General features: G+C 28.1%; 1 protein-coding gene across 7 annotated transcripts in view; it reads left to right on the top strand.

Moving 5' to 3' along the window:
- Window positions 1-21,705, top strand: part of cher (filamin A protein cher) — a 570,661-nt gene that overhangs the window by 432,098 nt on the left and 116,858 nt on the right. Inside the window, exon 1 of one of the 7 annotated variants that reach the window (XM_075363567.1) lies at window positions 4,522-4,792. The exons of the other annotated variants lie outside the window; for them this stretch is intronic. Coding sequence (XP_075219682.1) covers window positions 4,558-4,792 — 235 coding nt within the window. The 5' untranslated portion in view covers window positions 4,522-4,557. Of the gene's footprint in view, window positions 1-4,521; window positions 4,793-21,705 lie in introns of those variants that run through there. 7 annotated transcript variants of the gene reach the window in all.

Raw genomic sequence — 21,705 nt, 5'->3', positions numbered from 1 at the left:
TATGAATTGAAACAGTGTAGATTAACAAATAAATTATTGTGAAGTAGAACAAGATTATGTACAATTTTGTACTATTATAATTAATCTCTTTGGGTTCTTGCTTGGTGGGGGGGGGGCAGAGACCGAGCCACCCTGGAACGTAGAGGTCAAAGAGAAAATTGGCCACTCACAAGCGGCGAGTCAATGTGGTGAGAGCCTCATTGTCGGGCCGTGTGGGAGTTCCTAGATGCGGTTGCTTTGTTCAACCGGCATCCGTAGTTGGCTTAAAGGAAAGACTCTCACCGCATTGCCGTGGGAAGCTAACCGTGAGTATGGCTGATCACCAGCCAATTATTATGGCTGCAAGCAGTATAAAATGGTGGACAGGTACTTGCTGGCATTCAGCGATTTAGGGGTGGCAGCGAATTGCTGCTTAGACGAAATAAATTTTATTATGGATGTCATATATATTTTTAGTAGTTGACGGGGTGCGCCTATCCATTTTAGCAAATATATGACAAGTTAGCCGTTGGGACACGTAAGCCGATGGTGTAAGGCACCACGCTTAGTCCGCTCACGCTGTTAGGTAAGCTCTAGGAGCTATGTTAGGATACTGGTCCCTAAACTGTTCCAGGCTCAGTTGCCATTTGCGGCACAGATATTCGGTCTTATGCTTTAGGGCGACCGAATTGGGTGGTGACGGGAGAAATGTCAAGCAAACCAAATACTATTATTATTAATACTGTTATTATTATTATTATTATTATTATTATTATTATTATTATTATTATTATTATTAATCCGTAAAGGCATGTTGCGATAAAGTGGCATGAATTCTTGTATATTAATGAAAGCCTGAAAAGTTTTTAAAAATATTTTTACATGAACATTTCTGTAGTTTTTTTCCTTGTTCTACTGCTTTTAATATAAATATCTTATTTGTTTAGATCTACAGAATTAAATTTTTTTTATGAACCACGCAGAATGAAATTCTTTCTTAAAAAAAAAAAAGATAAAATTAATAAGAGAATTCTACGCTTTGATTTATATATATATAAGGAAGACCCATCAACACATGTTGATATATTTCTTGCCAGTGTAAATATATATTTTTTTTTATTATGCTTGAAGTATTTAAATTCCTTTCCGACATTTTTATAAACATGCCGTCTTAAGTAGAAATGAATGAAAATGAAATAAATTCACTTTTAGTTATTCAGACATTTCAAAGAATGAATGTAAACAAAAATTTAGTTAAGAAATAAATTTCATCTGACTTTATTCAATTATTGTTGGTTTTTAGCTTACGTTTTAAGATTTTTTAAACTTATGTAATTTTTCAAAAATAGCGTCTTAATTGCAAAACGAAAATTTTTTTATTCATCTAATTGTGTAATAAACTTAGGTATATATTAAAAATTTTATTCATGAATGAGAAAAACAACTGGAGAAATATATAAAAAATAAATACATAGAAATTAGAGCTAAAATCATTAAATATATTATTCATTGTAAGTCAATTTTTAAACAAAATCGAGTCAAATTATAAAAAAAAAATCCTGATGATTAATGGAACTGAAGATAGTAACTGATACACTTTCTCAATATTTATTTATATAACTATTCTTTCAAAAAATGAATATCTATGCTTTGAATAAAAAAATATTACTTTATTAATTTTTAGTCGCTAAGAAACCAACCGTATACAGTTGATTTAGTAAAAAAATTAACTATTACTAAGGGTAAAACTCAGTTTTTAAATCCGTCTCATTTTCTATATCCCTGTATATTTAAATATGTTTCATTTTTCTTTTTTTTTTTGAAGGGAAGTAAATATAGATCTCTTGGAGCATGTTTTCTATACTGATTAATGTACAAGTTAATGGGCTTACATTGTCATGTAGAAAATAAGAAGTTCAAAGTCCGGCCGGATTGGTTTTTTTTGTTTTTTTTTAGTGTTAACGCATCTTCATCTTCAATACGGTCTTCCGTTCGCAATTTGTTAATGTATTCTAATTAACAGTTTATCCTTGCTAGCGATCCAAATATATAAAAAATTTCGGTAAAGTACTACACGAATAAGGGTTGGAGATGCCTTAAGTATCAAACGAAAAATGTTACAAAAGATACTTGGAGATATATTATATGAAAGAAGCTTAATTCTAAAAAAATGATTAATTTTGGATCGGTCCCTCATCTCGAGTTTTTTTTTTTATTAATCTAGCTGATCGGATGTTTATGAATTGTCTGTCATTTCTTAAAATTGATATTTCATTTATATTAAAGAATATATTTTTTTAAAGATTTTCTACAAAAAAGTACAGTCCAGTAAATCATGTTTTGTATTTTTTTTAATGTTTCTTACCTTGAATTAAACAAAACTGATTTCTTTAAAAACATCCTTAATTGTCTCGAATAGAATAAGACTGAAAATGTGTGACGCACACTTCAAAACAATCATGGTCTATCAATCCATATTATTTTGTTACAAAATAATCATTGTCCGAGGACTATGGTTCTTCGTACAGATTTTCAATGTTGGCAAGATAGTATCCGGTTCCAATTTTAGATAGCGTTGAGTATAAATAATACGAAATTTTTTGTTTTGGAATTTTAATTCATTGAAATTTAAAATTTCCTTACGCATATTTATCATATCTATTTAATACAAAATTACTAAACATAAGATCAGAAAGATGTTTGATAGAGGAGATGTAATGAATACTCATTCCTACAGGGTCCAGATTCTCACAGGATGCGTTGGAATTTCCTGAAAGCAAAAATAAATGCAAGCGCTCATTTGAAATAGCTACATTGAAAGATTTATTTTTGAGCTTTTCTAGTTATGTATTGTAGAAAAAATGATTTATTTTACGTTACCTTAAAAGATTTTTGTTAAAATGAGAAAAAAATTTGTATTAAAAAATATTTTAAGGGTACTATCTGAAAAAAAAACTTGAGTTAAAAATCTTAATTTATTTCCAAATTTGTTACACCCTTGCTGGGAACTGAATCGGAATTTTCTCTCACGTAGTTTTTTTTAAATTACTGTTGATAAATACTATGTTCAAAATTTAGAATAATTCTAAAGATGGGATTTAAAATCTATTTTCTAACCTAAAAAAAAAAATTACCTAATTAAAAATTATTGTAAATTTAATCCTAACAATCAGTTTATACAATTTTTGTTAAGTCTTTATAAATCATAAATGTTTTAATTATCTTAATTATTATATTTCTATTTTTAAAGCAGTTCCGTACAAAAATGGTACGAAAGATAATATACATTATTAGATTAATAATTCTTATAATTAAAATTCTTATAATTTTTAAACTTTTTTAATTAAGATTCTTTTTTTTTTAAGATTTCGTTGCATATATCTATAAAATTATACTGTAATTAAACTATATTATTACGCTTATTTTTCAACATACTCCTTTGAAATAAGATTTTAAGTACTTCTGTTCTTTTACTTTATGTTTTTCTAACTACCATAAAACGCTATACTACAAACAAATATTTTCAATAAGTTCTTTGATCTACTGGATAAATATAGTACTATATTAGCTATTAACAGTTCTCATTTCTACGCGAGAGCTTTTCTGCTTGTTCCAGTGAGTTTTAAATACCATTTTTAGTTAATCCATCCTTTGAAATGCGATTACATAAATAAAAAATTCTGTAAGTTATTGTACATAGATCTAATTTCTGGAAAATTTCACGATATACTTTTATTTATTTTCATGTTTTAAAAATAACTTTCCTTAAAATCCATATTATACAGAATTTTTTTTAACACATTTATGCTTTCAACTAAAAGAAAGCTCATAAGAAAAACTAGGAAATATAGTGTAAAGGAAATTAAAAAGAAAATCATTACGGAACTTTATTTATTTCTGTTAAAAAAAATTAATCAAAAAAACTCAATTTTTTAATTATTTTCATTTTTTTTCTGAGTGAAAAGTTAAAATTTTGAGATGTTTACAAATATTGAATAAGTTTATTAGATTGTTTTTAGATTTTTTTATTAATTATTTTTTCGTAAGCATAAATCGTAATATGTAAGCATAAGCGTAAATATAAATCTAGTTGTGTCGTAAATAAATTTTTTTATATATTTTTTTTTAATACGAAAGCCTCTTCGCGTTTTAGTAGACCGTTTATTTTAGTAGATGTTATTACAATTTTACGTTCAGGTGTATTCTAATTTCGTGTCCAAATTTTTGTCATTCGGGCGGAATATAGCGGTTTTAAAAATAAAAATAAAACCTGTAGTAATTTAAAGGAAGTTTCTCTTCAAAGTGTCAGGTTGAAGATAATTTACGACGACTTAATTTTTTTCACGTAGAAGGTGTAAAGGGAAGTGCCTTCTGATTCGTTGGAAAGATAAGGTAAGGGGTTTGAGGGTGAAGCATATTGGCTAAATGTTTGTCTCTGCAAACAACGGACGTAGAGACCGGAGCAGGAGATTTCGGGTGGGGATAACTGTCCACAGTGGCGGTGACCTTGCGCCACCGTTGGATAGCTAGGCTGCACACTCGCTATGCCACTGTCATCCGTCGCGGAGATCTGCGACCATGTTCTCGTGGAACTCTCTAGAGTACGTGGATCCCGAAGAAGTGACGTGGAATCAGTGGTGCTACTTTTTTAAGGACTTAACTAAGAAACTGACTCTTAGTGAATACGATCACTATAGTCATCCGGTGTGCTATACGATCGTAGCCGATACAACTCAACTTGAAGAACAGGGTGGAATCAATAAGTTTCACCCGATTACATTTATTACTATCTTCTATTTTGAAACGAAAAAAGGTATGTCATGTCAATCGATATATGTCAACTCTCATTTAGAACTTCACTTTAATTTTTTCCAGCGGAAAGAAAATGTAAAGTTTATATTCCAGCAAAAACAAATTAAGTACATTTTTTTCCAAAAAAGTAAAAAATAAAATCTTCATTCTATTTTTCCGGGTACTTTAAATTTAAAAACAAAAATATCGGCTCATTAAATAACTCTGAATGAAATTAATAAACTAAACCATAAGTGAACCAATATATTGATTATAAAATTATTTATTAAAAAAGTTTGCTTGGATCATATATTTTTTACTTTAAATAATATATTATTATAATATTATGTAATATAATATTTATTTATGTTATATATTATAATATTATTTTTACATAACAATATTATGTATTCAAGTATATACTTTAAAAAAATAATTACAGCATTATCTACTTTTATTGTTAAAATTAAGCTTTATTAGTCTTTGTTAGTTGTGTATTTTTATTAAAAATAAATAAAGCACAATATTTCTGCAAGTAATTTGTATGCAAGTGGTATTTTGAGTAGTATAGATTACGAGCACTGAAAACATTGTGTGGTAATCTATTAAATTTATAAATTTTTATAATAAATATAGTATTACTTTTTCTTAAAATTTGTTATAATTTATTATATTAAATTACAAATATAATATTGAATATAAATGTTGTAAATACATCGCTAAACGAATCACTTATATATGCATACTTATCACAGTGTTGCTTTTATTATTGTACATAAAGCTATAAAGTTTTTTACTTCTTTGCAATATATTAATTAATTGCTTTTGAGTAATTTATTGCTGGAGTTGATTATTTAAAAAAAATAGTTTTATTTAAATTATTATTAACTATTCTGATTATCGTACCCCTAATAAATGATCCGCTTTTATTCTTACTTCACACCCTTCAATATCCTAAATACTACGCCGTAATACGTCCAATTTATAGCGGAACTGTCAGTTGTAATGGAGTAAAGGTTCTATACATTGGGTTATTGGTTTCAGTAATTTTGTTATTCACTTACTTTAATATGAAACTTTAGTAATGAATAATTTTAAGATAAAAATTTAGTTGATAACCTATGCCTTACATTAATAATATTTGTTTCAGTTGATATTTTTAAATAACTGATTATTATAGATGTGAATGTTTTGGAATTATTTATTCCATTTGATAATAGTTACATTAAAAAGTAAGATACCCGTTTAGGCCCCCTTTAGCTTTATTAAATGGGCAATGCAATGTTACTATTTAAAGTAGTAATAAATTTAAAAAAGTTTTAAAAATGTTGGTTTAAGTACTGTAAAATTTGCGGACTTTTACTGTTCCTAGTAGCAGTAGTTAATTAGCGAACCTTGATTTTAATATCCTTGATTTTAGTAGTAGCAGCGAACCTTGATTTTAATTAATTCTTTTATCTGTAAGATAACCTGTAAAAAATCGTTTACGAAAGTTGACAGATGATTTAAAAAAAAATTAAAATCAGAAGAGATATTTTATTTTAAATTCAGTTACCTAAAAAGGGGTATTAAAAATATGTATGTGTGTGTTTGTGTGTGTGTGTATATATATATATATCGTTTATTAAAATGGAATTATTATTGTTTAAAAATTAATATTTTCCCGAAAAAAGTTGGAGTTTTTTGAAAATATTTTTATTTATCTTTTTTTTCGATTGGACTATCTAATGATCACGCTGCAGAGGTTTAGATTTCTTTCTTCTTTTCTCTTATTATATCTATAACTCTTCTCTCTTTACTCCATTTTAGTTTCTCATTTTTAGTTTTCGGCTTTTGTGGAAATTTAGACTCATCTATTACTTTTCTAAATGTGTTTCTATTTTCAATTATTTCTTCTGAGATATTTAATATCTTTAAATCCTTGAAACGTCTTTAAACCATGAAGTTCTTGTTTTTAAAGTATGTAAATAACTGTTTAGTTAGTCTGTTCTCATCCATTCTGTATAGATATCCATAAAGTTAAGTCTTCTTTTCCTTATTGTAATTTCTATTATTTCCAAATTTCTGTAAATTTCTTCTGAGCGTTTAAACCTATATTTCCCCATTGGCGATTTAAGGGCCGTGGATTTTTAAAAAATATTTTCTTCTCCATTTTAATTATCTCAATTTTTAAAAAAAAATTTCAAACATTCTGCTCTGTATAGGGTTTCTGGTAAAATGACTTCTGTAATGTTTAATTTTCACATTTTTTGAAAGGGATTCTTTGTCATATAAGTTCTTTGTTAAATGAAAAACCATTTGCATTTTTCTTACAATAATTTTCATTCCTTCTTTTTCCAAAACATTTGGTGTTATTACTTCTCCCAGGTATTTAAATTTATTTTAAAGAGGCTTTAAGAATTTAAAACTTTTTAAATTCTTAGTTATTTTATTTAAAATATTTTCCAAATATTACAAAACATAAAATTTATGGAATAAAAATAAAGATTGAGATTTTGGTTAATTGTTTATAATTTAATTGAATCATTAATTAATTTCAATATAAAAAATGTGACAGGTGAGTACGTTTGGGTGTTATTTTTCTCAAAACCTACTTCGAATTACGTATTTGAAGCCTAAAGATAATCTTTTTTATTATGTAAGTATACTGTTTTTTGAATTGTAATTGGCTACAAAAATAACTAAAGAATTATAATAACATTATTCCCTTTTTATCTTTTATAACCATAAAAGTAATAAATTCAATTTTTTATTAATTGTGTTTTAATTAATAATTTATTTTTATGTTCTTATTTATACATAAATTTATTTCGGTTTTATTAATCGTTATGTTTATTAACATGACATTATATTCATAACAGCACAATTAATAACAGAATATTCCCTCCCAATAAACATTTTACTGATGGAAATATTCAATTCCTATTTACTCCCGGTCGACGATCACTTCCTGTTATTTACTCAAAAACTTTTACGTAGCTCATTAAATTGAAATCATAACCAGTACAATTATTTAATTTCCATAAATTTCAAAACGGATTTATTAAGTTGAGCTGCAATGTATAAATTAATTATATATATATTTTTTTTATTTATTTATTTAAAATTTTTGATTTCAAAAAAAATATTTTATAAAATTTTTTTTATAATTTTTGCCTTAAGTGTAAATTTGTACTGCGGTTATTACTCAGTAAATTTGAATTAATATTTGGTTAATTATGAAGAAAAAAATAGTCTTAACGTTTTAGTATCTATGATCAATTAAGGTTTGTCTATAAAATATAACCTTAACTTTTCTATGTTGTTTTTACTTGGCTTTGATTTACGTTTATATCGCAAATCCTTGAGGTATTTCTCTTGCTGTTGAATCATCAAAGTGCAAATAGACTCGATTTACTTTATTTTGTTTCATTATTAATGTTTTATGCTGTGTAATGTAACCAAAAATCTGATTTTTCATTACTGATATATATTTTCTGTTTCATAGTATAATTAAAAACATTTGTTTTAAGTTATGCTTGTGAAATAGCCTTTTATTTTACTAGCTTTTTATTCCTTTTTTTTAAATTAAAGAAATACAAAAAAAAATTATAATATTATTATGTTTTTTTTAATAATTAAAATAAACATTTATTGTATTAAATGAAAGAAAAATTTAAATAACTAATTACAGATATGTTTACAAACAATAGAAACATATATGTTGAAAAAAATAATAAAAATAAATAATGGAAACATAAAAAAGAACAAATATATTGTATATTATATGTACTGTTAAATTGTCAATACACAGCTAGGGGTAATAAATAGGATTCTGTTTATTAAAGCTAACGTAAATGATACCTAGTAAAACTGCATCGAAATAAATTCGTAAGCTTTTTTTGCCTTCCATATTACATTTATTTAAAAATTTTATTGGTAAATATTGATCGATAAACAATAGAATAAAATAATCTAAAATGTTAAGGAAAAATGAGGTAACATATAACAATTCTAAATATGCAGTTACATGTGTTCCTTCTAGTTTGTTATATAGTACATTGTTGATTAAACCGATTATGAAATGTTGCCAACTGAATCACATTATATTTTGTTACAAATCTAATGCGAACAACAGATCGATACTTAACTATTGTTGCGTCCCACAACTTCACGTTAATATAACTATTATTAGGCGAAGGTTATTTATTTTAGATGTTACAGATTTTATGACCGGTATTAAATTACAATACTCAAACTACAAACAAGGATATCGGTTCAATCATATATATTTTTTTTATTTTGTTGTTGTTATGTTTATTGTTTTTTAAATATTACGCTCGGTTCTTAGATAGAATTTAAAAATAAAATTTAATTATTTTATTTACTGTATGAAATATCATATACGTAAAAGTGCTATTCATCACTTTTATAAAAATGTCATACTTGCTTACATATTAATTTATAAATTGATTCAGGGTTCGTTAGGAAAGTTTGTTATAAGTAAAGCAAATAAAATCTAATTGCTTCTATGGTTAATAAAAATAAAATATTATACATTTTTATTTATTTAAATAAATAAACTTGAAATCTCAGATATCATGAAGTTAAATGTCAGATAAGATCTGAGAAAATATAAAAAGAGTGAAAACATAAATTGAAACCGGTTTAAAATTGCCTATGAAGATAAATTTTTAAAATGTAATAACTAGTTTTTCATAATAAAAATAAATAGTTGGATATAGTCTTATTTTATTACCCAATATTTTCTGAGAAATTTTAGTTCATTAATATAATTTTTCTTAAACAAAATGAAAGAAAAATAAATATCCTTTTAAATTACCTCATAACCTAACTTTTCTTTACATCCATGCAAAACACGAAAAAAATATTCTAAAAATATATCCTTTTAATTGTCTTAATAGCTAATAATTTCTCGTTGCCTTCACCTGATTTGAGCGTTTTTTGACCAGCGGTTTTCCATTTATAAGCCCTTTCTCAGTTAGGTATGGTTAATTCAAAAGATAAAAAACCAACCGGTGTGTTTGTTTTGATAAGCTAAATACGTACATGTATGTAGTAATTAAACAAAATCGTTATTAAAACTGTATGAATTGGTATGTCAACAAACATATTTTAAAATAAGTATTACATTAAGAGTTGCAGAAATTAAAAATTACTACAGCAATAGCATAATAACGTAGGCTAATTAGCTGTTTTGTTCAGCTTCTCGTAGTATTATAGCTAATAATTTTCTTGAAGAAGAGCTATTGTACGTCATCCGTATTCGCAAAAAAATATTTCATCCATATACCTTTTTTTCTTTTTAAACTGCATTCTTGAGTGAAATATTGGGCGATAACTGGAAAAATGTTGATTGGTAAAAAACACCTAAATTTTCTAAGGACATTTAGTTATTAAACATTGAATAGGGGTTGTTTTTCATTACTTTGGGGGTTTTCATACAGGTTAAAGTCGACGAGTAAGTTGTAAAAAGTAATCAAAAAAGGATACTTTCGTTTAGTTTAATAAACAATGATTAGTTATGAAATGAAATTTTATCCGTTAACAGATAAATGCGTACGGGAAATCAAAATGGACTTTCCAGCCAATTTTTTCGTCATTTTGAAACAGATTATTGTGCTTAAATTGTCATCGATAAAGATATTTAGCGCCTCCAGTACTGACTGAATTACACGTGTAGGTAGTGGTTTTATTAAGAGATCATTATTTTAGTTACTGTCAAATTATATGTTGTAAAATTATTATTATTATTATCTTATATAATTAAACAAAAACTTCCCCAAACGAATATTTATTTCTGGAAAATGGCCAATAAGTGGAAAACTATTGGGTAAAAAAAGCTAAAATTGGAGAAGACTAATGAGTCAAGATTAATTATTAGGAAGTTAAAATGGGTGTTTAAGTTTTGTTTTACGTGCTTCTCGGGAGTCATATTACTTAAAAAAAGTTAGGTTAGGGTATCGCATAAAAAAAATCTGAACTACTTAAAACTGAGATCTCGTTTGTAATTAATTTGGAAACTTCTTGTAGGCTGAGGTATAGGTGTTTTAAAAACGTAAATCGTTAATGATATAATTAAAATATCTTTTAAAATATCATCGTTTTTTCTAATTGTCATAAAATTTCTATAGTTTTTTCCTTTATAAGAAAGGTTTTGAATTTGATTAATGCAATTACAAAAAAAGAAAAATCACTGCAATCCGTATTTTTAAATACTTTACTGTTAAAAATCTGTATAAGATACACTTTCAGATTTTCTCGAATGATGTAGCGTACATTTGTATTTTTCTTCGTTTTGGAAGAATCTATTGACTCGTGTATTTCGTAGGAAAAATAATTAGCGGGTTTTTCGTATTAGTAATATCTCTACGTCCCTTGCGAATGTGTGCCTTTGCTTAAATACAATCACTCATTCCTGTAACATAAGAGTATTTACCTGTTCAAACCAGATAGAACTGTTTTGGCATTACCCAGAGTGATACTTCGACTTACGAACCACTTTAAAAAAAGATTAAATTAAAATATTTCTTTTACGAAAAAATATTACGTTGTTAATGAAGTTTATATAATATTAAACATATAAACCTGAGTTTTCTGTTTTCTCGTATAATGATTTTAAGTAATATACACTTAAATGTTTTTTAATTAACTTCTAAAATAATCGTTATTTATTCTGCAAAAATTTTATTTTACTTTTTTGTTTATAAATAAATACTATGACTTTAATACTTCTTTCATTAATTTTGCGATTTATCTCTGAAAGTTTTCCAACTAATTTCCTTGATCCTTCCAGGTAAATGCTGGGGCAGTGTCTTTTATGGCTCCTTTGTAACACCTGCTAATCCTGATGTGATCTTTATGTAACATTATTTACTGAACGCAATAGAATATTTATTAAATGCACTGTATATTTATTATGTTTTTTTTATAATTAAAATAAACATTTATTGTATTAAATGAAAGAAAAATTTAAATAACTAATTACAGATATGTTTACAAACAATAGAAAAAGTAGCTTTATTGCTACATTCACTAGTGGTGTAGTTTTACTGAAATAAAATATAAAGAAATTATAATTACAGGTTGAATATAAGTGGGAAAACATCTCCTTTGTTATTGGGTAAAAAAAGATCATTATTTCTGCTTAACCCCCTGAAAAACAAAAACAAAAAAAATAACTGTGGTGTAGATAACGTGTAAATCGGTCGATAGTTTTTAAAATGATTAAACCGTAATTATCCTTATAAACATACTGTTAAATATTATGATCAAAGTAACCTGTGTTTCAAAATGAACATTAGGGTTTTAAAGCTGTGTAATATCTCTCAAGTTTCATTTACATTGATTAATTGTACATGAAATGAAAGAGCAACTCAAACAGTTTTAGCTGTGCGCAAGCTTTGCATAAACTGTTTTCTGTACCTTCCGCTTGAAAGCGCTAGTAGCAAAGATGGCGACCCCTCAACAGAAAGTGTTCTGTGCTTCGAAGTTTGCAAAGCGTGATTCTGTAATTACCGTTCAACGTGATTCCCCGAGTGATTCGTAGATGGTATAAATTATTTGAAACCACCGGCTATATTTGTAAAGGGAAGAATATAGGACGACCGAGTGTGTCCGAAGACAATGTTGAACTTATAAGAGAGTCTTTTGTGCGTAGTCCTTGGAAATCCGTTAGGAAGGCTAGCCGCAAATTAACGATTCCAGTGACGTCTGGTTGGATGGTTTTAAGGAAACACTTACAACTGCGTCCATATCGTTTACAGCTGTTACAAGCTCTAAAGCCTACAGACTGTGACTTGCGTGCTAGCTTTGCAAATAAAATGATGCACCATGACGATGAAGACTTTCTTTATCGTATCGTATTTAGTGATGAATGAACATTTCATGTTAATGGAAACGTAAACACTCATAATATGCGTATCTGGGTGATCAGAAAATCCTCACTTAATGCTGCTGAGTGAATGAGACTCCCCAAAACTGAATGTTCTTTGTGTCGTATCCTGACGGCAAGTTTACGGGCCGTTATTTTTTACGGAAGCAAGTATGTCTGGAATGAACTATCTTGATATGCTACAACTACGCCTCTTTCCGCTGGATGGGTCGTGGGGGACCAGATGACAGAGCTTGTTTGCCGTGGCCTCCACATTTGCCCAATATGATCCTGTGCGGCCTTTTTTCTTTGGGGGTTTATGAAGGATCAAGTGTATGTGCCACCGTTATCGGCTGACCTACCCGACTTGAAACACAGGATTGAAGCAGCTGTCGCATCAGTTACTTCAGACTTGCTGATTAAAATATGGGATGAACTCTCCTGTCTTCTGGATGTGTGCCTTCTTACAGTGGTAGGAAAAATTCCATTGAATACTTATAGAAAAAAATGTTTTGAGTTGCTCTTTCATTTCATATATAATTTATCAGTGTAAGTAAACGTTAATAAATATTACGTAACTTTAAAACCACGATATTTATTTTTGAAACACACGGTAACGGATTTTATCGTATATCTCCTTCCGTCAAATCTGATGATACTGTTTTGTACGATTCAAAAGAGAAAATTCAAATTGTTGCTTCTTAGGGAACTAGTTTAGTCAGACTGTTAATATCATAAGAAGATGAAAGAAAAGGAGAAGATACTATGGAAGAATAAATATAATCTGAAAAGAACTGCAAAATAATCAAGCAGAGTGGAGCAGCTAGTAGCGTAGTAGCATAGTATCATGGACTTCGGTAAGGGCAAGCCTATTAAGTGACAACTATATTTCACTCCTGTTGTTTCATCTGCTGTGCAGACCGAGGACTTCTATTTGCCTCCTTGTACCCTTCTCTGAGTACATCAACCTTCAGTTTTAAACGTTATCTCATATTATTTTACCCTATCTTATCGTATCGTCAGTTGTTGCTGTTATTATTATTCTTTTTCTCTTTAACTAATTTTCTAATCTTCTGGATTGCATGTCGCTCGTGTGATGTACTGTATTCCATAACCCTGTTTAATGTATGCTGACTTTGTTAATCTATCACTCCCTTTCTCTCCATTATTCTTCACAATATATACTAGCTTAGAAACGTCAATCGAATCCTTACCACGCTTTGCTACGGTCAATGCTGTTTCATATCCATACAACTGAAAATTTCACGATGAATATCTTTTCTTTTTCTAGTATTATTTGCGTAACTAGTTTGATACTTATCTATTTTAGAAACGTAAAATTTAAATAAATTTCATTAATCGTACATATTAATCCACTGATTTTTATCCTTTATATTTATCCTCTATAGTTCATTTCCGTTGCCAAATTTATTAATACAAACTTCTACTTGTATATCGCTTCTTTCTGAACCAGTAATAGATCTTTTAAGATGGACGTTAAACCTTTGCTGTCACACATAACAAATTTTTTTGAGATCATTTGATTTTTTGTATTTTAAAAAGAAGTATCTACTATGTATGTATTTCTTTAAACGTAAAATTAATTCATTTACGTTATATATATCTTTAATATAAATATGTGTAATACTTAAAAGCTGTGTTGCAAATTGATTACTCACTAGAAAATTAACAACATATAATAATAGAAGTTTGCCAACTGATTGCAGGGTGTTAATTTTCATTTCAAATTTGAAAATAGTAATGTTTTTCAACAATTATATATATATATATATATATATATATATATATATATATATATATATTTATTTGTTGTATATATATATATATATATATATATATATATGTGTGTGTGTGTGTGTGTGTGTGTGTGTGTGTGTGTGTGTGTGTGTGTGTGGGGTATACGGGTGTTCTTATAATTCTCATTTATTTTTTATTCTGGTACTTTGCCAGAATATTCTGCAAATTCTTAATAAACAAAATGAATCAAATAAATTCTTAAAATTATTTTAAATTTATTTATGCATTCATTCCTACATATTTACAGTTTTATTAAATTTTTAGGAAAATAAGTATTGTAATATATAAAAATTCAGTTATTTTTGTTTTGATTGTAGCAATTTTTTATAAACATTTAATTTTTGTTCTTTTTACTTATTTATCAGGTGATTTTAATAAAATATTTTAAGTTGTTTATTTTTTTAAAATAAATTTTATTAAGTAGATTGAATCGTAACAAAAATACACATTTTTGTCAAGAAAGAAGTTTTTTCTAAAGTTATGGACATATTTTTTAAAAAGTGAATCGTAAATTTAAAAATGTATTTATTTTATTTTTTAACGATTTCATACATTAGTATTTTTTACATTATCCTGTTATCTGTTATAATCTACCTATTCTCTAGCTCGATAACTATAAGATAAAACAGCAATAAATGGAAATTCCTAAATTGGCAAAGCGAATTGTTTTCTCTTATTGCCACCGCAAAACTTTTACCTAACGCTATTTTCTATACCTGTATAACTTTATAAGCTATATAATCTTTTTACCTATCTTATATTTACGTAACAGTACACGCTTAAGTAATTCTGAGGTTGTGATTTTGTAAAACACGAAATGGTTTTTTGTTTACCATAAAGCTTTATATGTTTATATGTCTAATATTATTATGAATGGTTAGGTGGTATTTGGAGGTTAATTATTATTTAATAAGTTTAATGGTAAATATTACATGCATACAAAAAAAAAAGAAAAAAAACCATTAATAACACAATATAAACAGTAGCCCATCTCCATGGCCGAATGTCAGCGTCTTGGCCTTTCCACTGGAGGGTCCGGGTTCGAATCCCCCGATCAGGCATGGCATTTTTCATACGTTAAAAAAATTCCATTTTATATTCCCATGCACAAGCTTTCAGCTTATATGGACTACTACTTCGAACGCGCATCATATATCTAACTAATTTTTTACTCAATACAGCGGGCGATTTCGGTATTAGCCTTTTTCCAGAATCTATTTATTCACCACATAAAACTGATTCTTGTAGGCTAGTTTCTCTTCTGGTGTGTATTTAAGTCTTTGTAAAACTCTTTTGCAGCCGACTTTCAAGTATCATTGCAGAATTTAACATTTATTACCAGTATCATCAATTCGGTTTCAGGTCTGACCATTCAACTGTCTAACAATTAAACAGAATAGTTGATTATATTGCATCCGGTTTCGATCGCAAGCTTCATAATACGGAAACCTTTTTGGGATGTCGGAAAACATTTTATCGTGTTTGGCTCTAACGACTCTCGGATAAACTAAAATATATATGCTACCATTCACTTATTTTCTGATCTTTAAATTTTTTCTCTTAAGTACTTCTGAATTTTCCCTATTACAGCCTGTATTCCACAGTGTTCTGTTCTTTATCGTGCCTTATTTAATTTCTGTATAAAAGATATTCCAGAATTGTAACGTCCATTAATAGCTACGTACATTGACGAGAGACTTTCTGTAAATGCCTCTTCCACTGATAACGACCCTTACTTTAATGCATATTATAATACAATCGTTTGAACAACTAAGAGAATAAAAATTTAAATTGAAATCGACTAAATCTGTTCAAATGACTTTATCTCTTAAATGCTATACTTGTATACTTTAATGCTAAACTTGAAACTTTTTTAAAGAATGTTTTGTTTTTTTTTTAAATAAATATTGTTCTCAAATTTATGATTTAAGGGACACAGCTGGCTGGTCTGTTTTTTCAAGTTAAGCTATTAATACACATTTCTTAATCGTCTCGTTTATAGTTGTGTTATTGTACACAGAAATACGTATAGAAAGAAAATAAAAAGAAAAAATCTCTATAAATATTTTAATAACTTTATGAATATTAAATTTTTATTTTATTGAATTTTTATTAAGTTATCTGAAAAGAAAATTTAATATTTCTCCTTTAATATTTCTTAATCCATTACATTTATATGATGAAACACAGATTACGTTATTACAGCTTTACTTTGTAACTTCATAAACAGCTAAATGATATATATAACTTAATGGTATGTCGACGAACCAAACCAAATTGAAAAATCTAATTCTAATAAGTTGTTTAATAAATAATTTTTACTTTACTGAGAAAAAAGTTATTATAAAATATTATTACAATTTTTTGTATCGTATTTTTATAATGTTACATTTCTTTAACGGAAAATGCAGCTATAATTTTAATTAATTTAGTTTACAAGCATATACACATCTGTGAATGAATTTTTGTACGCGTACGTTTTCATATGAAATAACATTTGAATTAGTTTAAATATCTATGTATACCGTTGTAGATCCACAGAAGACGAATTAAATAATGAACTGAAGGAGGAGATTTGTAATTAATGGTGCAATCTAAGGAGCCAAGCGTTTCCGGTCGCTTCCTATGATTTAACATAAAAAATTCTAAAATTAGATTGCTAGTATAAACAAGATTCTGGCCGCATCTTATAATGTACATAAGTGTACTTTTCTTATTATAAAATAACGTAACCGAAGAAGTTTCTAAAATAATTCAGTTATCTAACTTAAGTTGAAGGTAAAAAATGATTTGTAAAGTAAAAATATTGTTATTTTTAGTCGGTTTATATAACAATCTTATAAATAAAAACAAATGAACAAATTATTTTCTTTTATATCTTTTACAATTTATCATTATATTAATTATTTAATTAAAATAAAATTAAAAAATATGATAAATAGATTAGACATAATCTGGAATAATTTTTAATTTGTTGTTTTTTTGTACCAATCTGGTATTTCTTGGTCTTTCTGGAATGTGATACCGTATATAAATATAATAAAAATTTCATATTAAGGTAATTTTTGTTAAATAAAAATATGTCCTAATTAAGAATCTACACCGTTAAGAACGCGAAGTTTTCCGCTGACTTCAAAAAAGAAGTAAGTCCTCCAATTCGACGCGTATGTATTTCGTTGCTTTTCTATGTTTTTTCAAGTCTAAATCATCAAAAAATACACAGATTTTGGTGATTTTTTTTCATTTGTAGATAAAGTTTCTCTGGTAATTTTGTAGTAAGTTTCGTCATAATAATGTACATGAAATTTTTTGTTTTTAAATTCAAAATTGCTTGGTTAACATAAACGATATGAAACAAGTTTATTTTTATTGTCGTCGTTATCATCACTGCTTTCTATTGAATTGTTGTACCATAATGATGTATACGAAATTCTATTTACATAATTAAAATAGTTTCTTGTAAATATTCATAAAAAAAAAAAAAAAATGGTTAGAAAATTTATAGTAAAAAAGTAATGTGTAATATGAATTTCTTCACTCCAGATCAGGAGTTAAATCACCCTTTATATTTGCATATTTACATCGTATGTATGTTAAAAAAATTAAATTTTTTTTACTCTTTCCACAATTTTGTAGTCGAATTTTTAAAGTTTTATTTTATTTTCCCTCAGAATATTCTTTTATTCAGGTATTTAATGAAATTTACAATGGAAATGGAATAAAGATGGCGTTACTCGACATTCCCCCTTTAGATTGCTTAAGAACATAAACCGTGAGTCTTTTCCTTAAAAAAAACTTACTTTTAAAATATATATATATATATATATAGGTTTACATATATGTAAACCTAAAAAGAGAGCCTACTCAATCTAATTTCAGAATAAATAAGATAGATAACATGTTGTAGTAAAATCATATCTACATCCTCGTTCTATCTTGTCTCTTAACTAACTATTGAATATATGTAATTATAAAACAACTCTGGGGATAAGCACTTCTTTCAAATGGCTTGATTGGGCTACTACTATCCGAATCTATAACTACAGCCACTTGGCCACTGAACCAAATAAGTGTCAAACCACAATTATTGTAGATCTTTAATTATTAACTGGTTCTACCTTCACAAAGAGTTGAAGCTTTCCGTTAATAATCTAATGACGATGATTGAAAAGTTCAATCTCATCGAGGAGGAACTTATGTACAGTGCGATAGTACGGTTCGCGTCACCAAGTGCTTTGCTGTCAACGAGAGATCAGTTTTCTTATGGATTTTACTATTTCGATGTGATGCGGTTCTTGTTTCCCTTCTCCTCTAAGAATGACAGTCATATAACAAATGATACATGACCTTGACAGTCACGTATCAAATGACCTTTACTCGATAATTTCTCCATAGACCCAACATTCATCATCGGGTAATCAAAAAATATCAAAGCATATTTTCATGCATGGACTACATATCATACGCGTACATATCCATTTTCATGCATGCTTCTACAAATAAGCATCCTATGCCCGTATAAATATCAGGGTTGTAATATATTTCTTTCTAGTATGAATTCATACATATCCATCCCTTCTTAACTAAGATATTTCAGTCGTTTTGCTAAGCTTCTAAAACGAGGACTTCAACTCTAATTTCCTGTGCCGTTTACGGCAACGCTATGAGATTTCGTACGAAATACGCATCAACAATGTTTCCCTACAGTCAGTGTCTTTGTTACTCGGGAAAAATCATAACGTGTCGTCAACTAAATGGGACAAATATCTGACGCAGTACTGTCCTTTTTTTTTGTCAGGGGCCAGTTTTTTTATGTAAAGCTAAAATTAATAGCAGAGATAAATAATATTTCAAAGTACTTCTGAAATAAACATTTAGAAACTTCTGTTTAAGTGAAGAATTATTTAAATCAGTATATTAGTACTAATAAAAAATGTTGGATTTAATATGCTCTAGATTTAGATAAACATTATTTTTTTAAATTTATTATTAAGGTATTTTTTTAAATTTAAATATTGCTTAATAATAATTTACTCTAAAGTACTTAAAATATTTTGTAATTTGCTGGTTTGTTCGTTATTTATTTAACGTTTAATAGCATATAATTTATGTTCCTATAAATACATATGATAGCGCCAGAAGACTGATTTGATCTATATAGTTCTAATTTTAGATTTTATACAAAATAAACATAACCCGAAAGAGATGACTTCGGTCAAGATATGAAAGTTAGCTGGCCAGTTTTCTTCTCTCTCATAAATATTAAATTACCACCAAAATATATGAATTAATGCGTTACATAAGAATAAATTATATTCAAATATTTTATTATTAATTGTCCTAAGTAAAATCAGGTTCAAGGCCGGAAGTAATGAAGTTGGGCAAACTAAAAGATCTATGTATGTGTACCACAAAGATTCAACTTTTAAAATTTGTGGTTCTTTTAATCTTCTGGCAACTACTTACGGCTTTTCCATCTACTTATATCCAAATTTAAACATTTGATGGAATAAATTAAAATTTATAGTTTTATATCGTTTATTCAGTATTAAAAAAAATTAAATGGAGAAAGTCTGCTAATAAAGATTTTTGTATATATTCACCCTGTATATCTGCGAAACTTGAGACTCGATTAGATTAGTTTGAATGTTTTAGAACAACCAAGAGGTACGCTGATTGACTTCATGACCTGTAGATGGTTGTCTAGTCAAAGTGATTCTGGAAACAGAGTACAACTAGAAAACCTAGACGTATAACATGGAATATATCACAACTATTACTGTTCATTAAAATTTATGTCGTAATATTATTAATTAGGAATAAAAATTTTACCGAAAAATAAAACTACAGAGTGTCTCATAAGTTTCCATATACAGAAAAATAAACATTTCTTTTATGAAAACAATTTCTATTTATAAAATGCGATCATTTTATCTTGCATATCATACTATACACTATAATTCCACTGCTGACTGTACTACAGAGATACTTTGATTTGATTAATGAAATGTAGTTATGCGACTGGTAATATCTTACAACAAGTATTGGAAATTTCCACTATTTTCCTGAAGGAAGTTCAAATCCTTCGCACCATATTTTTTGACGCCCTTCGTAGGACATCAGGGCTAATCAAATTCATCTCTGCAGTAATGGATCGCTCCAAGTCTCGTAGAGTATATAGGTTTGCTCGTTATACATTCAAGAAACTCCAGAAAAAGAAGTCTGGTGACGATAAGTCAGGGGTCCTTTTGTGATCATGCGATCACCAAATAGTTCTTCTAAAAATAACACGGTGTTTTTGGATGTAAGGCACGTCACCCCGTCTTGTTGCAGATAACAATAGTGTTAATCAGGCTAGAGAAGAGAGACAGATTGCATAATTATATCCTGATACGCCGGACTGTCAAGTGTTTCGTAAAAAAAAATATTTGGCACACTATTCTCGTCGAGAAATCGCATACCGAACCCCTACCTTCTGTGAATGCAGCGGCGATTCATGTAAGATGTGTGGATTTTCTTTTGACCAATATCTATTATTCTGACTACTGACGTAACCGCTAAGATGAAAATACGCCTCATCACTAAAAAACACATCATCCGGTTTGCCCATCCCATTATTTTCCACCTGGTTGATAAGCCACCAGCAGTATCTTATTCTTTTAACAGTTTCTGGGGGGTTTCAGTTCCTGTGCGCAATGCATTCGGTACTTATGTAGACCTGATTTCTTTGTGACCTTTTGTGCACTCCCGTACGATATTCCTATCTGCGATGATAATTTATGCAAAACTTTCCTTGGAGACTTCAAATAATGCACATAGTGCGGCGATAAAATGATCGCACTATATAATATGCTTTACATAACTACCATTGTTTGGAGAACACATTTCGATGTGTGTCCTCAACTGCTGAAGAACCCGTAAGTATATATAGGAAAGATAAACATTTTTTTATGAAGGTCATTGTGTATCAGCTGTTCTTAGCACAGCTGGAGTTACGCTTATAATGGCGTTGATGATACGTTTCTTGAGATGATTATGCTTTTTATCTTTCCTTGATACACTTCATAGAAAAATGTTAATTTTTTCTTTATATGAAAATTTACGGGACACCTGTAGGACTGAAAACAATGATCTCATAGCCAAAAGTTTTGTATTGTTAAAAAATAATCGTATTATTCCTTGAGCAATCCTAATAAATCTCAATGACCGCGGTGTGTCCCTCTTTTTCTGTTTTAGCCTAGGAA

This window comes from Lycorma delicatula, chromosome 4 (genome assembly GCF_047948215.1).
Source record: "Lycorma delicatula isolate Av1 chromosome 4, ASM4794821v1, whole genome shotgun sequence".
Lineage (NCBI taxonomy): Eukaryota > Metazoa > Arthropoda > Insecta > Hemiptera > Fulgoridae > Lycorma > Lycorma delicatula.
Note: the sequence above shows the minus strand (reverse complement) of the source record. Positions and strands in the feature narration are given on the sequence as shown.